Source organism: Mesoplodon bidens (genome assembly GCF_964165515.1).
Source record: "Mesoplodon bidens genome assembly, chromosome: 7".
Taxonomy (NCBI): Eukaryota; Metazoa; Chordata; class Mammalia; order Artiodactyla; family Ziphiidae; genus Mesoplodon; species Mesoplodon bidens.
In genome coordinates this window covers 61,487,617-61,503,888 of record NC_138164.1, presented here as the reverse complement: position 1 = coordinate 61,503,888, position 16,272 = coordinate 61,487,617, and the positions used below count along the sequence as shown (strand labels likewise).

General features: G+C 45.4%; 1 protein-coding gene across 10 annotated transcripts in view; it reads left to right on the top strand.

Moving 5' to 3' along the window:
* Window positions 1-16,272, top strand: part of XRRA1 (X-ray radiation resistance associated 1) — a 94,500-nt gene that overhangs the window by 67,990 nt on the left and 10,238 nt on the right. For 9 of the 10 annotated variants that reach the window (XM_081240304.1, XM_081240301.1, XM_081240298.1 and 6 more), the window contains 3 exons: window positions 10,146-10,239; window positions 11,007-11,122; window positions 13,927-14,271. In XM_081240304.1, the coding sequence (XP_081096430.1) occupies window positions 10,146-10,239; window positions 11,007-11,122; window positions 13,927-14,271 (555 nt within the window). The remainder of the gene's footprint in view (window positions 1-10,145; window positions 10,240-11,006; window positions 11,123-13,926; window positions 14,272-16,272) is intronic. The other variant, XM_081240300.1, reaches the window with a different exon arrangement.

Genomic DNA, 16,272 nt, shown 5'->3' with positions numbered 1-16,272 from the left:
TTATATTCATTAGTTTCCTATATTTTTTAGATTCCACAACTAAGTGATATCATACAGCATTTGTCTTTCTCTGACTTATTTCACTTAAAATAATACTCTCCAAGTCCATCTGTGTTGCTGCAAATGGCAAGATTTCATTCTTTTTTATGGCTGAGTATTAGTCCAGTGTGTGTGTGTGTGTGTGTGTATACCACATCTTCTTTATCCATTCATCTGTTGATGGTCACTTAGGTTGCTTCCATATCTTGCCAGTTGTAAACAATGCTGCTATGAACACTGGGATGCATGTACCTTTTCAAATCAGTGCTTTTGTTTTTTTCAGATTTTTACCCAGGAGTAGAATTGCTTGGTCAATGGTAGTTCTATTTTAAGTTTCTTGACAAACCTCCATACTGTTTTCCACAGTGGCTGTACAGTTTACATTCCCACCAACAGTGCATGAGGGGTTGTCTTTTCTCTACATCCTCTCCAACAATTGTTATACTTGTGTTCTTTTTGATGATAGCCATTCTGAGGTGATATCTCATTGTGGTTTTGATTTGCATTTCCCTAATGATTAGCAGTGTTCAGCATCTTCTCATGGGCCTGTTGGCCATCTGCATTTGCTCTTTAGAAAAATGTCTTCAGTTCTTCTGCCTATTTTTTAATCAGGTTGTTTGGTTTTTTTGATGTTGAGTTGTATGAGCTATTTATATATATATTGGATATTAATCCCTTATTGGTCATATCATTTTCTCCTACTCAGGAGGTTGTCTTTTCCTTTTTTCAGTAGCTTCTATTGCTGTGCAAAAACTTTTAGGTTTAATTAGGTTCCATTTGTTTATTTTTGCATTTATTTCCTTTGGTTTAGGAAACAGATCCAAAAAAATATTGCTATGATTTATGTCAAAGACTGTTCTGCCTTTGTTTTCCTCTAAAAGTATTATAGTATCCGGTCTTACATTTAGGTCTTTAATCCATTTTGACTTTATTTTTGTATATGGTGTTCGAGAATGTTTTAACTTCATTCTTTTACATTTAGCTGTCCAGTTTTCCCAGTACCACTTATTTGAAGAGATTATCATTTCTCCATTGTATATTCTTGCCTCCTTTGTCATAGATTAATTGATCATAAGTGCATGGTTTTTTTCTGGGCTCTCTCTACCATTGCATTGATGTCTCTTTTTATGCCAGTACCATAATGTTTTGATTACTGTAGCTTTGTAATATAGTCTGAAGTCAGGGAGCATGATTCCTCCAGATCTGTTATTCTTTATCAAGATTGTTTTGGCTATTTGGGTTCTTTTGTGTTCCAATACAAATTTTAATATAGTTTGTTCTGGTTCTTTGAAAAATGCCATTCATATATTTTTTTGAATTTTAATATCCTTATTGGAATTTAATTGCTTTACAATGTTGTGTTAGTTTCTGCTGTACAACACAGTGAATCAGCTATATGTATACATATATCCCCATATCCCCTCCCTCTTGAGTCTCCCTCCCACCCTCCCTATCCCACCCCTCTAGGTCATCAGAAAGCATCAAGCTGATCTCCCTGTGCCAGCTTCCCACTAGCCATCCATTTTACATTTGGTAGTGTATATATGTCAATGCTACTCCCTCACTTCATCCCAGCTTCCCTTTCCCCCTGTGTCCATTGATATCTTGATAGGGATTGCATTGAATCTGTAGATTGCCTTTGGTAGTATGGTCATTTTAACAATATTGATTCTTCCAATCCAGGAACACGGTCTATCTTTCCATCTGTTTGTCGTCTTCTTTTTCTTTCATCAGTGTCTTATACTTTTCTGAATACAGTTCTTTTGCCTCCTTAGGTAGGTTTATTCCTAGATATTTTATTCTTTTTGATGTGATGGTAAATGGGATTGTTTCCTTAATTTCTCTTTATGATAGTTCATTGTTAATGTGTTGGAATGGAACAGATTTCTGTATATTGATTTTATATCCTGCAACTTTACTGAATTCAGTGATGGGTGCTAGTAGTTTTCTGGTGGTGTCTTTAGGATTTTCTATATGTACTATTGCATCAACTGCAAATGGTGACAGTTTTACTTCTTCCTTACCAATTTGGATTCCCTTTATTTCTTTTTCATCTCTGTCATAGCTAGGACTTCCAAAAGTATGTTGAATAAAAGTGGCTAGAGTGGACATCCTTGTCTTGTTCCTGATCTTAGAAGAAATGCTTTCAGCTTTTCACCTTCAAGTATGATGTTAGCTGTGGGTTTGTCATATATGACCTTTATTATGTTGAGGTACATTCCCACTATGCCCACTTTCTGGAGAGTTTTTATCATAAATGGGTGTTGAACTTTGTCAAAAGCTTTTTCTGCATCTATTGAGATGGTCATATGGTTTTTATTCTTCAATCTGTTGATGTGGTGTATCACACTGATTGATTTGCGTATATTGAAGAATCCTTGCATCCCTGGGATAAATCCCACTTGATCATGGTGTATGACCCTTTTAATGTATTGTTGGATTTGGATTGCTAGTATTTTGTCGAGGATTTTTGCATCTCTGTTCATCAGTGATATTGGCCTGTAATTTTCTTTTTTTTGTCATATCTTTGTGTGGTTTTGGTATCAGGGTGATGGTGGACTCACAGAATGAGTTTGGGAGTGTTCCTTCCTCTGCAATTTTTTGGAATAGTTTCATAAGGATTGGTGTTAACTCTTCTCTAAATGTTTGATAGAATTTGCCTGTGAAGCGATCTGGTCCTGGACTTTTGTTTGTTGGACTTTTAAAAATCACAATTTTAATTTCAGTACTGGTAATTGGTCTGTTCATATTTTCTATTTCTTACTGGTTCACTCTTGGAAGATTGTACCTTTCTAGGAATTTGTCCATTTCTTCTAGGTTGTCCATTTTATTGTCATGTAGTTGACTGTAGTAGTCTCTTATGATCCTTTGTATTTCTGTGGAGTCAGTTGTAACTTCTTTTTCATTTCTGATTTTATTAATCTGAGCCCTCTCCCTTCTTTCCTTGATGAGTCTGGCTACAGGTTTATTAATTTTGTTTTTCTTTTCAAAGAACCAACTTTTAGTTTCATTGATCTTTTCTATTGTTTTCTTCATTTCTATTTCATTTATTTCTGCTCTGATCTTTATGATTTCTTTCCTTCTACTAACTTTGGGTTTTGTTTGTTCTTCTTTCTCTAGTTGCTTTAGGTGTAAGTTTGGGTTGTTTGAGATTTTTTCTTATTTCCTGAGGTAACATTGTATTGCCATAAACTTTCCTTTTATAACTTCTTTTGCTGAGTCCCATAGGTTTTGGATTGTCGTGTTTTCATTTTCATTTGTCTCTAGGTATTTTTTAAATTTCATCTTTGATTTCTTCAGTGATCCATTGGTTGTTTAGTAGCATACTATTTATCCTCCAAGTGTTTGTGTTCTTTACAGTTTTTTTTTTCTTGTAGTTGATTTCTAATCTCAGCGTTGTGGTCGGAAAAGATGCTTGATAAGATTTCAGTTTTCTTAAATTTACCATGGCTTGCTTTGTGGCCCAGCATGTGATCTGTCTTGGAGAATGTTCCATGTGCACTTGAGAAGAATGTGTATTCTGCTGCTTTCAGATGGAATGTTCCATAAATATCAATTAAGTCAATGTGATCTAATGTGTTATTTAAGGCTTGTGTTTCCTTATTGATTTTCTATCTGGATGATCTGTCCATTGATGTAAGTGGGGTGTTAAAAGTCCCCCACTATTATTGTGTTACTATTGATTTCTCCTTTTATGGCTATTAGCATTTACCTTATACATTGGTGTGCTCCTATGTTGCATGCATATATATTTACAATTGTTATATATTCTTGGATTGATCCCTTGATCATTATGTAGTGTCCTTCTTTGTCTCTTGTAACAGTCTTTATTTTAAAGTCTATTTTGTCTATATGAGTATTGCTACTCCAGCTTTCGATTTCCATGTGCATGGAATACCTTTTTCCATCCCCTCACTTTCAGTTTGCATGTGTCTCTAGATCTAATATAAGTCTCTTATAGGCAGCATATATACAGGTCTTGTTTTTTTAACCATTTAGCCACTCGTTGTCTTTTGGTTGGAGCATTTAGCCCATTTACATTTAACGTAATTATCGATATGTATATTCTTACTGCCATTCTGTTAATTGTTTTGTTTTTGTTTTCATAGGTCTTTTTTTCCCTTTCTTCTTTTGCTCTCCTGTGATTTGATGACCATCTTTAGTTTTATGTTTGAATTCCTTTTTCTTTTTTGTGTGTATATCTATTATAGGTTTTGGTTTGTGGTTACCATGAAATTTTTGTATAGCAGTCTCTCTCCCTCTCTCTCTATATATATGTAGATGTATGTGTATGTATGTATGTGTGTGTGTGATTGTATTCAGTTGCGGATCTCAATTTCAAATTTTAGTCATCTGTTCTTCTGTACCACTATTGATTCCTTCTAGTGTATTTTTCATTTCAGTTATTGTATTCTTCACTTCTGTTTGATTGTCCTTTATATTTTCTCTTTTTAAAAAAATTCTAACTTCTCCCTCTGTGCATCCATTGTCCTCCCAAGTTCTTTGATCATGTTTACAATCTTTACTCTGAACTCTGGCCTGCAGAGTTTCTGATGAAAAATCAGCTGATAGCTTTATGGGAGTTTCCTTGATGCTTCTTGTATTCTCTCTTTATCTTTAATTGTTGTCATTTTAGTTACAATGTGTCTTGATGTAGTCCTCTTGAGTTAATCCTGTATGGGACTCTCTGTGCTTCCTGCACTTGGATGTCTGTTTCCTTTCCCAGTGAGGCAAGTTTTCAGCTATTATGTCTTCAGTTATGTTCTCAGCCCCTTTCTCTCTTCTCTTTCTGAGACCCCTATAGTGCAAATATTTGTGCACTTGATGTGGTCCCAGAGGTCTCTAACTGTCCTCATTTCATTTCTTTGTCTTTTTTCTGTTCAGTGGCAGTAATTTCCACTACTCTGTCTTCCAGCTCACTGATCTCTTCCTCTGTTTTATACAGTCTACTATTGATTCCTCATAGTGTTTTCATTTCAGTTATTGCATTCTTCATCTTTGTTTATTCTTCATATTTTCTAATTCTTTGTTTAAAAACTTCTAACTTCTCTCTCTGTGCATCCATTCTTTGTCCAAGTTCTTTGATCATCCTTATGATCATTACCCTGAACTCTTTCTCAGGTAGATTGCCTATCTCCACTTAGTTTTTCTTCTGAGGTTTTAGCTTGTTCCTTCATCTGGAACATGTTCCTATTTCACCTCATTTTGCCTAAGTTGCTGTTTTTATTTTTATGGATTTGGCAGGTTGGTTCTGTTTCCCGACTTTGGAGAAGTGTCCTTTTGTAGATGTCCTGTGTGTCCCAGCAGTACACTACCCTCTCATCACCAGAGCTGTGTATGCTGTGTGGATCTTTTGTGACAGGCTGACTGTGTGCACAGTCTGAGCATGTGGGTGGTCTGCTAGACTTGATTGGCCCCTGGTCCTGTTGGTTGCCAGACCCTGCCTTGTGTGGAGGCTACCTGTCGCTGGTTCGTAGGACCCAGTCATGAGGTGGCTGACTGCGGAACCCTGGGGCACCCTGGGTCCAGCTTACTGGTGGGCAGAATCAGGATCCAGGAGACCTCAGTCTATTGTGTGTCCACTGGTGGGTGAAGGAAGGTTCTGGGGCTAGTGCTGGACTACCGGTGGGCAGAGATGTTTCCTGGGGTCTGGTTGCAGGGCGCAGAGGTCCTAGAGGTGGTGTCAGATTGCTGGTGGGTGGGCCGATTCCTAACACAGTTGGCTGTGGGGTCTGGGGTATCCTGAAGTGCATGTCAGCCTGCTAGTGGGCGGGCTAGGGCCCAGCCATTCCCAGGGCAGGATATGGCCTACTAGTGGGTGTGCTGGTTCCGCAGGCTACAAGGCTGTGGTTTTCTTGTGGCTGGTGTCTGCCTGCTGGTGGGCGAAGCTGGGTCTGACGCTAGACCAGGTTCTCTGGTGGGCAGGGCCACGGTCCAGCAGGTCCCAGGGCAGGGTCTGACTTGCTATTGGGCAGGCCATGTCTGCAGACTGGGGGGCTGCAGTTTTCTTATGGCTGCTCTCTGCCCACTGGTGGGTAAAAATGGGCCGAGGCTATAGCAGGATCCTTGGAGGGTGGGGCTGGGTCCAAGGGATTATGGGGCTGGGGCCTGTCCACTGGTGGGTGGAACTGGTTCCCAGGGCCTCAGGTCTAGTGCCTGCACCCTGGTGTATGGGGCCAGGTCCTGGGCCCTCTGGTGGGCAGGGCCATGTCCAGGTGTGGCTGTGGGCTCAGGGGTTCTTAAGGCAGCCTGTCTGCTTGTGGGTAGGGCTGTGTCCTTTCCCAGTTAGTTGCCTGGCCTGAGGTCTCCCAGTACTGATGTCTACAGACTGTTGAACCAGGGCATCACGGCATCCTGGGACTAGTAAGCTAGAGGGAGGATTCTGAAATGGCGCTTGCCAGCACCAGTGTCCACGTGGCAGAATGAGCTCCCCAGATGGCTGCCACCACTGTGTATGTCCCCAGGGTGAGCTCCAGTTGCATCCTGCTTCTCCAGGAGACTCCAAGATCAGCAGATGGGTCTAATCCAGGCTCGTACCAAATTACTGCTTCTGCCCTGGGTCCCAGAGTGTGAGATATTCGTGTGTTTTACGACTGGAGTCTCTATCTCCCCCCGCCCTCTGGGACTCTATCTAAAGTAAGCCCTGCTGGCCCTCAAAGCCAGATGCTCTGGAGGCTAATCTTCCCAGTGCAGAACCCCCTGGTCTGGGGAGCTCAGTGTAGGGCTTGGACCTCTCACTTCTTTGGGAGAACCTCTGCGATTGTCATTTTTCTCCTGTTCGTTGGTTGCCCACCCAAGGGTATGGGACTTGACTATATTGCAACTCCACCCCTCCTACCCATCTCATTGTGGTTCCTTCTTTATATCCTTAGGCATAGAAGACCTTTTCTGTTAGCTTCTGGTCCTTCTCATCAATGGTTGTTCCGTAAATAGTTGTGATTTTGGTGTGCCTGTGAGAGGGGGTGAGCTTAGGGTCTTTCTACTCTACCATCTTGGCCAATCCCCGGTCTTGAATGGATGTTTTTATGTGGGAGCATCCATATGTAGACTGGGTGTACCCAGTATCTTTGGGGTGACGGCTGGATCTGATGTGGATGGCAGCCACGTCTTTCCTCAGGGTGTGCTGGCCACTAAAATGAGGGTGTGGCTGGTGTTGGATTAGCTGGAGCCTCCAGCAGTGTGAGGCAGGGCTTCCTCTCTGCTCAGTCGGGGGTGGGGCCTGCTGCCTAGTTGCTGGAGCAGAAGCCCTGAGGGTCCAGCTTGAGCTCCGTTCCCTTCAGGTGTGTGTGTTTCCCTTCTCCCCACACTGGGGCCTTGCCCTGAAGGAGGGGAGTGCTGAAGTAAGCGGGGCTTGTGCCCTTATAGAGGTCCGGTGCTTCTCCTTTGTAGGCATCTGCAGCTCCACTCAGCTGCAGCCCAAGGTCACATCTTTTCCCCGTTATGGTTGGCCCAGATCCAGTGCAAGGTTGTGGCATAGAGTGGGCAGGGCTGGAGCCTTCCCTAGGCTGGGACTGGGGATCACGGTGTTTTGGTTCAGGAATTGAAGTTCTGCGCAGCTGTGGGAAGTTGGGCTGCTTCTGTAGTGCTATTTGAGTAAGTGCGACAGTGGCTGCCACTGCCCACCTAGACCACACCCCAGGCCCCCGAGCCACCTCTGCATCCCTAGATGGAGTCTTTTCCCAAGACCTGACTGCCCTAGATCCCGTGCCAGGCTGTGGCATGGAAGAGCGGCACTGGGGTGTTCTCTCGACTCACACTGGGGGGTGTGGTGCGGCGGCAGCTGCTAGGCAGACCTCTGTCCACCCTGTCTGGGGGTGAGCCTGCACCCGTGCACTCCTCCCAAGTGGAGTCTAGGCTTCTTCAGCCTTTCTGTCTGTCCCAGCACTTCTCCAGACAGCAAAGGGGCTTGTCTCCTCCCTGCAGGACCCCTTGTCCCCTCCGGGGACACCCTGTCTGTGGCTCGACCCGCTCACTCCCCACCCATGCGATCTCCCTTTTCCTCTTAGTCCCCTCCCCGGGGCACAGGTCCTGACCAAGTGCTTTCCTTCTGTCCTAATCGATTACGTGGGAATCTTTCTTGCAGCCTTGGTGGTTTAGGAGTTCTTCTGCCAGTTTCCAGTTAGTTTTCCATGAGAACTGTTCTGCATGTAGATGTGGTTTTGATGTGTTTGTGGGGTCAGCTGAGCTCCACATCCTCCTACTCTACCATGTGGATCCCCCTCCTGAAGCACTAGCCTAGGTCCTCATATTTCTAAAACTTCATCTCATGGGTTCTAATCTTTGGTCTGGCCCATACTTGCATCCCCAGCCTCATTCTGCACCAGCCACCCTTTCCCTCTGCTTTTAGTCACACTAGCCTTCTTTAAATCCTTCCAACAGGCATTCCTCCTCTTTGCTGTGAGACATTTCACACATTCTTCCCTTTGTACGGAACATTTCCTCTCTGCATTAGAGTAAGTTTAATACTAACTGCTGTGACAAACTTAAAAATGTCAGTGACTGAACACAAAAGTTTATTTCTTGCTTTTACAAAATCTATTGTGGATATTCCTGGTTGGTAGGTGGCCTTCCACATGATCCTTCAGAGAACCAGGTCCCTTCTGGCTATGGTTCTGTCATCGCATGGGACCTTAAGAGTACTTTATTGGATCCTATGCAACTGATGGATAGACGGTTGAGTGAGGGGAGGGTGGTGAGAGACAGAGAGGATCCTACAGGAGGTTTTGAATGGGCTGTACCTGGAAACGGCATTAATCACTTCCACCCAGGTGCACTGGCTAGAACTGAGTCATATGCCCACATCTAGCTGCCTAGGAGGCAGGAAGAAAGAGTCTAGCTGTGTGCCCAGAAAGTAGAGGGAATGGCTTCGGTTAATCCAGAGATTTCTTTGACACATACTACATCCCCCGCTGCATTCACTGATTACCTCCTGCCCGTCCTTCAGATCTCAGGGACGCCTTCTCTTACCTGTGACTATAGGTCAAATCGCCCTACTCCTTCATGCGCCTGTCTTTTGTGGCAGTAACCACTGTTGTAAATTCATGCTCCTTTGTGTTACTACTGTTTCTTCTGTGCTTGTTTCCCACTAGGTACTGTTCCTCGGGGATAGGAATTGTATCTCTTTTGCTCAGTCCCAACCCAGTGCTTGGTACATGTAGTCATTCAGTAAATATTTGACTGAAGGAACCAAAATGAAAGAAAATGAATAGATAATTGCCCCGTGGGCACCTACTGCTACCCAGTGTGGCTCCAGAGGAAGTCAGATTGAAATACCATCCCACTCCCAGCCCTTAGTGCTATCTGTGGGTCCCAAACCTGACTCAACACCTTTCAGTGTGTCTAGGCATCCGAAAGGCCACTGCCCAGCTCCTGGCCCCTCTGATACTATTTCATTGCTAACAGACACCCTGCCCAAGGTTGTCCCCAGATGTTCCAGCCACTCTTCTCAACAAGGATTGTGTATTTCTTTTGCCCTTCAGAGGCTGGCCTCATAGGGGTAGTGTGGCGTCGGGGCCCCAGACAGCCACGAGGTCTCCCTTACCCCACTGGCTTTGCTTATCCCTTAGGTGCACGTGTCCCCCTGACCTCCTGTCCCCTATCCCTCCCCAGAACAGGCTTTAGTGAAAGAGACCATCAGTGCTGTTGACAGACTGACCGGGTGTGCAGAGGTTGCACTGAGGTGTCAGACAAAACGTATCCTGAAGTCAAAGTCCACGCCTTGCCAAATTTCCCGCTTCCTTGGGAGACAAGTGCTAAATGTATTTGTTCTTATTATTTTGTCACCAGCATCCTTAATATTTGGTATAAGCTACCTATTCAGTGTGGAGAAGGGAAAAAAATTCTTACCTTTCAAATGTGAAACAGTGATGGTGGAATTTTGAACAGGAGGGGCAGAGTTATTCTGAGTGTGAACAGGTGAAGCTGCAGGATAAGACACTGCCCAGCAGTACTGCCCAGCAGTAAGTCCTGTCTCTAGCAGCCTCACTCCTCCAGCCCCACCCTCGCCCCAGACCTAGCAAGCATGCAGCCCTGCATTGTGGGGCCTTGAAGCACTTGGGCAGAGGTGAGGGCGGTGTTGATCTGATGCTCTCCCGCATTCCTTACAGATTGCAAAGGAAGATGCCATTCTGCCGGTAGCTCTCTTCCCATCTCTCTGCGAGCTCATCTTTCGTAACAACCCTCTAGTGGCCCATACACAAGGTACGGTACCCAGAAACCTGCCCCCTGAACCCAGTCTCCAAGAAGCAATGTGGGCATCCTCATCCCTACCTCAGTGCCGAGCCCTGCTCTGCGTCGTGGGTGGACAAGGTTCATAGTGCGTTGGGGGCTGTAGAAAACAACAGAGGCCTCTGAGTACATGCTCTGCACTAACTCATCCTGACAGCAAACCTGTGAAGCGGGCATTTTTGTCTCCGTGCACAGTAGATGAAACTGAGGATCAGAGAGGGTCACAATCTACCCAAGGTCACACAGCAACAGAGAGGCAGCGCTGGGAATGGAGTACAGAATTATCTAGATCCTGCATGGGCTCTATAACGACACTTTGCTTTGTGGAACAGGTCTGTTGTGAACTCACTCCCCACTTCCCAGTTGGGGAGGAGTGGGAGGCCGAACTGCTGAGCCCTCCCCACCCAGAGCACACTGAATGCAGTAGATGCTCTGTCAGTACTGGAATCCACTGTGCAAGATGCAGCAGCTGGAGGCATCTTAGAATCCTGGGCCCTGGAGTGACAATAGGGTATTCTATTCTAATCTCTACTCTACACTGTCTTCATTGCCTTGGGCAAATTCCTTAACCTCTCTGTGCCTCAGTTTCCTCACCTGTCAAATGGGCATAATATAGGTACCTACCTCCTAGAGCTGGTGTGAGAATTAAGTTTATACATGTACATGAACAGTGCCTGGCACACAGAAGCCCCCAGTAAATGTTAGCTAATGGTAATCTTATTTTCCCACCATGGCTCCAGGGGTCCCTCCACTGCTAAAAAGCTTCCTCCAGGAGCGGCTGGGAATCCACTTAATTCGAAGGAAGATGGTAAAGGCTAAGCATCACATTTTGATGCCTCGGAAGGACTCTCGGAAGGTAAGGCTTCAAAGGCAGGACCCCCCAAGCCCAGGGGGAGTGGAGCCTATTTCAGTGCCTGCAGACCAACCTGGCAGCAGAGCTGCTCCCTCCCACAATACCTGGGATCCCTCCGTTAGGTTTGTATCCGCAGTTTTGTCTTCTCCTTCCCTCGCTCTCTTACATACAGATATACCCAGGAGAGACAAGCCAGCCAGTCAGAGACCCAAAAGTCAGAGTAGGGAGGAGCCTGGGAGGGCATTGAGTCTGACCCCCTAACTTTACAGAGAAACTGAGGTCCAGAGGAGACGCTGTGGAAAAGTGGAGAGAAATCAGTCAGAAGACCCAGGTGTGAGTCTGGCTCCACCATTTTTCTAGCTGCCTGAACTTGGGCAAGATTTCCACTCTCTGAGCTTCAGCTTCTCAACTCTAAAACCTCTCAGAGCTGCTGAGAGGACTGGATGAAGCAATGATATAAAAACACTTTATAAACTCCCCAAACCCCTACAAATGCAGGTCATATAGTCACCTGTAGTAATCGTGAATGGCTGCACCAGGCCTAGAATACATATCTCCTGCCTGAATCTTAGGAAGCGTTTCTCCCGTTGAGAGCAGTCTGCTCCCTCAGTACCTCCCCCAGCTAGTGGTCTTAGATTTGCCTTGTGGGATGCCGTAAAGTAAGTCAAATCCCTCTTTCATCCTAAGGATTTCAGAAATTTCTGTGAAATGCTGCTCCCTCCTGAACTTTATAGTCTTCCTATAGCCAGCCAAAAGCTGGACTGGGCATTGCTGATCCCGAAAGTTAATTACAGTTATTCCCTGCCCAACCCGCCCAACCCTGTCTGTTTCTGTACAGCCAAGCTCTTGTCTTGAGCCCTCAGAGGACCAGAGCAGCATGTAAAACCAGAAATAGAAATTCAGAGGGTTTCCATCATCTTTCCCCTTGTCTGTTGCCTCCTCTAAGGATCCTGCTACTTCCCTTCCCATCAGCCAGCTGGGGAAGGGCACAATCAGTGAGCCGGATGCTAAGTACGTAATCCTCTCTCCCACGTACAGAACACCCATACTGAGAACTTGCACACATGCTACCCTGTAACCCTCACCACGGACAAGGAAACAGGCTCAGAGAGGTAAAATAACTGATTTGTTAAAAGGTAGTGTTGGGGCCCAGGGGCACCGCTACAGTTCCAACTAGTAGCGGATAAACACCAAGTATCAGTGGCCAAATGAGAAGCACATCAATGCTTTGTGAATCTAGGCAAACACCATCTAACCTCCAATGCAGGCTAGACTGGAGAGTGTTGTGTGGCCTGCAGGCAGGTTGGAGATGCCTACATGTTCCCTGTGTGCTCCCAGAGATGGGCTGGATGTACAGCCTTTTACTCACTCAGTTACATAGACCAAGGTTGCTGGCCCTCCCTCATACTAGGCATGGACAAGACGGGGGGGAAAATGGAGAACCTGCCAGAGCAGGCCTGGACCCACCCAATGTGTAACCAAAAAACTATGAGGCCTCTATGTGTGAGAACACAAATGGAAGATAAAACGGCCTGCCCTTGATGCTCAGCAGTCCAGCCCATCTGGGACACAGGGTCCAGTGGCTCTCAACCTCTGACCAATCAGATTATCCAGTCTTCCCTCAGGAAAGTGGTGGTGGGATAGAGAAAGAGCATCCCCAGCACTCCTCCAGCACAGACCTGTGAGAGGGAGGAATTAATGTGGCCCCTTCTCCACCAGCCGGCAAATGACGGCACTTGGTGTTTTGGACACTGAGGCATGAGTTCTGAAAAAAGACTCTGGGTCCCTCAGGCTTCAAGTCTAAACACTGAGATTTTACATATTCCAAAAAGGAAATATTTTCTTAAAAAGAATCCTATTTTATAAAATCCTATTTTGTAAATCCTATTATATAAAAGTCATCTGTCACACTCCCTAGTTTGTTAGGTACATTTGTGCACGCCATCTCATTTGGGAGAACTCTGCAAGATAGGCAGGCAGGGACTATTCTCCCATTTTGTAAGCTCAAATGATAGACTGTGCTTGAGATCTTTCCACTGCACTGCATGGCCTGTCAAAGTACAGATATAAGTGGACCAAATACCTTTGACAAAGAATAAAAACAATTCACTGTATAACTAGGGAGGGGAAGCAGAACTAAGCCCAGATGAGGGAAACTGGGCCCATGGCTCTCTCCTGGCAGATGAGGCAGAGGAGGAGGAGGCGGGTAGAATGACAGGCTTTTGCTAACTAAGGAAGCTGAGCAGTTCAGTGGGAAAGAAGTTACTGCCTTGGGTCTAAACCCTGAGATTTGCCTTCTATAGGGGTCTTTATATAAGGTGCAGGGACTAGCACCCTGAAAGGGGCCTGGTGCTGCTGCCTTCCAGAGAACGTGGGACCACCTCCCCCAGGCCCTCCTAGGAGTCCCCGAGGGGAGTCAAGAGCACTGTGGGACACCTTGATCAGAGGAATGAGGCTGCTGCAGGCCCGAGTGATATGGTCAGGCATCCAGAATGAGGCCTGGAGCCTCTGCCACTGAACAACTCTGTGACCTTGGACAAGTCATTTTACCTCTCTGAGCCCCAGTTTCCTTATTTATAAAATGAGGACACTTATTCACTGGGTAATTTGAGGTGTAAATAAAACGACATTGTCATGTACGGGGTACATCGTAGATGCCCAGTAAGTGTGATTTTGCCCCCTCCCTCCCCCTGTGAGACCTCACCCAGTGCTTTTGACCACTATACCAGTTAGCCTTAGGCTGGTGATATCCAGGAGGAGAGATCCTGATTAGGAAGCAAACCAATTCAGCCCTTCTTCCATGACAGGTGAAAACCCAAGTCCCAAAGGTGCCAAAGCAGCCTCTGATTCTCCATCACCCACCCATGACCACAATCAAGTCTTCCTCAAAGGAGATGCTGGAAACAGAGGCAGAGTTGACTAAAGAGCTGCCCGCCACCAAGACCATTGCTGTGGAGCGAGAGATGCCCATCGAGGGCCCGGAGGGCCTTCCCCTCTCCCAGCAGGCCTTCGTGCCCCTGCCTCCCATCTGCTCTGACTCCACTGTGCGTGGTGAGGACACACCCCGCCGGAGCGACGCTGCTGGCCGCCTCAGCCCAGGCCACCCGTCAGATGAGGACACCCAGAGCACAGAGTCCATCTTCTTGACCCAGGTGCCTGGACCCACCTGCCCCTGCCCACTTGTTCCCAGCTTCCACGTGTTCCTGTCCAACCCTTAGATGGCTGGACTGCTGTAGGCAGCTGGAACTGAGCACAAGGCAGTTCTGGAAACCAGAAAGCACCCTTGGCAGAGCCTGCAAGCCCCTTCTGGGAGTTCCACTGATCCAAGGCTACTGGTAGGGACACCCATGGGGACAGGTCGTGGTCCTGTGGCACAGACAACATCTGGGATTTGGCTGGGGCGTCGGTCAGACCAGTTTCTTGGAAGGGTTTGCTGCTGCCTCTGCCTCTCTGCGTAAGGTCACCTCACCTCTGATGCTGCGTCTGAACCCTGGGAGCACAGATGGATGAGACATGCGTCCTGCCCTCAAGATGTCCTCAGTCTAATAAGGGAGATGGACAGGAACCATGCATGCAGTCAGTGCTGAGACTGAGGAAAACTCAGGGGCTGGGAGCCTAGAGGAAGGAGGGATGCCTTTGTCCTAGACCAGGAGGGCTTCCTAGAAGCAGTTCAAATGAGCTGAGCTTTGCAGGCTGAGCAGGAGTTAACAAGGTAAAGAGCTGGGCAGCAGGGACATTCTGGGCAGAGTGAACAGCGTGAAGCAGGGTACAGAGGAAGGAAATTAAAATGGTACGTACAGAACGATGAATGATTCAGTGTAAATACAGTAGAGAGGTGACATGTAGGAAAAGGGAAGTTTAGGCTGGAGGAGTTGGTAGGGCCCCCTTGAACTTTATTATTGTAACATTATTATCCTCCCTGATCTTCCTGCCTCCAGTCTTGCCCCTCCAATCTGCCAGATCTTTCCAAGGTGTGCATCCACCCATAAATTATCTAACTCTCTATCCATTCATCTCTTACTTGTTCCACACATGACTTAGAGTGACATACAAATTCGTACAATATAAAAGTATCTTTATGAACTAAATCAGAACCTTCTTGGAACAAAACAGAGTATAAACAAACAAACAAGTATTAAAAAATAATTGAGATAGTTGGATAAAAGGAAGATATGCACAGGAAAGGAAATAATAAGTGCAAGGCCAATTCTGTCACTCAGATGTGCACATCGGGCACTGCCACTCTCATAATAGAGGTCTATTGCCCAAATGCAGTTCGAGCTTCCTAGTGGCCTAAGCAGTACAGTCAATTATGAGTCACCATGGTTGAAAAAAACAATCCCCCAATTGCCCAGGCTATAACCTCCAATACAATGTTGTCTTTTTCCTCCTGATCTTAGCAAGCAAACGTTCAGTCTTTCATCATTAATTATGATTAACTGGGGGTTTTTCATAAATGCCCTTTATCAGGTCAAGGAAATTTCTTTCTATTCCAAGTTTGTTGAGTATTTTCTGTCATGAAGGGGTGTTAGATTTTGCCAAGTGCTTTTTCTGTGTCTGTTGCAATCATGCGGTTTTTGTCCTTTACCTATTGATATGGTATATTACATTAATTGATTTCCAAATGTTAAATCAACCCTGCCTACCTGGGATAAATCCCACTTTGACATGGCATATAATCCTTTTTATATGTTGCCAGTTCAGTTTGCTAGTATTTGGTGGGTATTTCTGTGTTTATATTCATAGGGATATTGGTCTGTAGTCTTCCTTTCTTGTGATGTCTTTTCCCTAGTTTGGGTTTCAGGGTAATACTGACTTCAGAGAATGAGTGTTCCCTCTTTCTCTGTTTTCTTTTTTGGAAGAGTTTATGAAGGGTTGGTGTTAATTCTTTAAATGTTTGGTAGAATTCACTACTGAAGACATCTGATCCTTGGCTTTTCTTTGTGGGAAGTTTTTAAATTACTAATTCGATCTCCTTACTTGTTATATAGGTCTACCCAGATTTTCTATTTCTTCTTTAGTCAGCCATAAGTTTTAACTAAGGGTATAATTACATTCCTACTGGTTTCATAAAGATGCTTCTTATAACACCATCACAGTAAGGCTAAAAAAGTGAATTCAGACAATGTTCACTCACCCCTTTTCAAACTCTT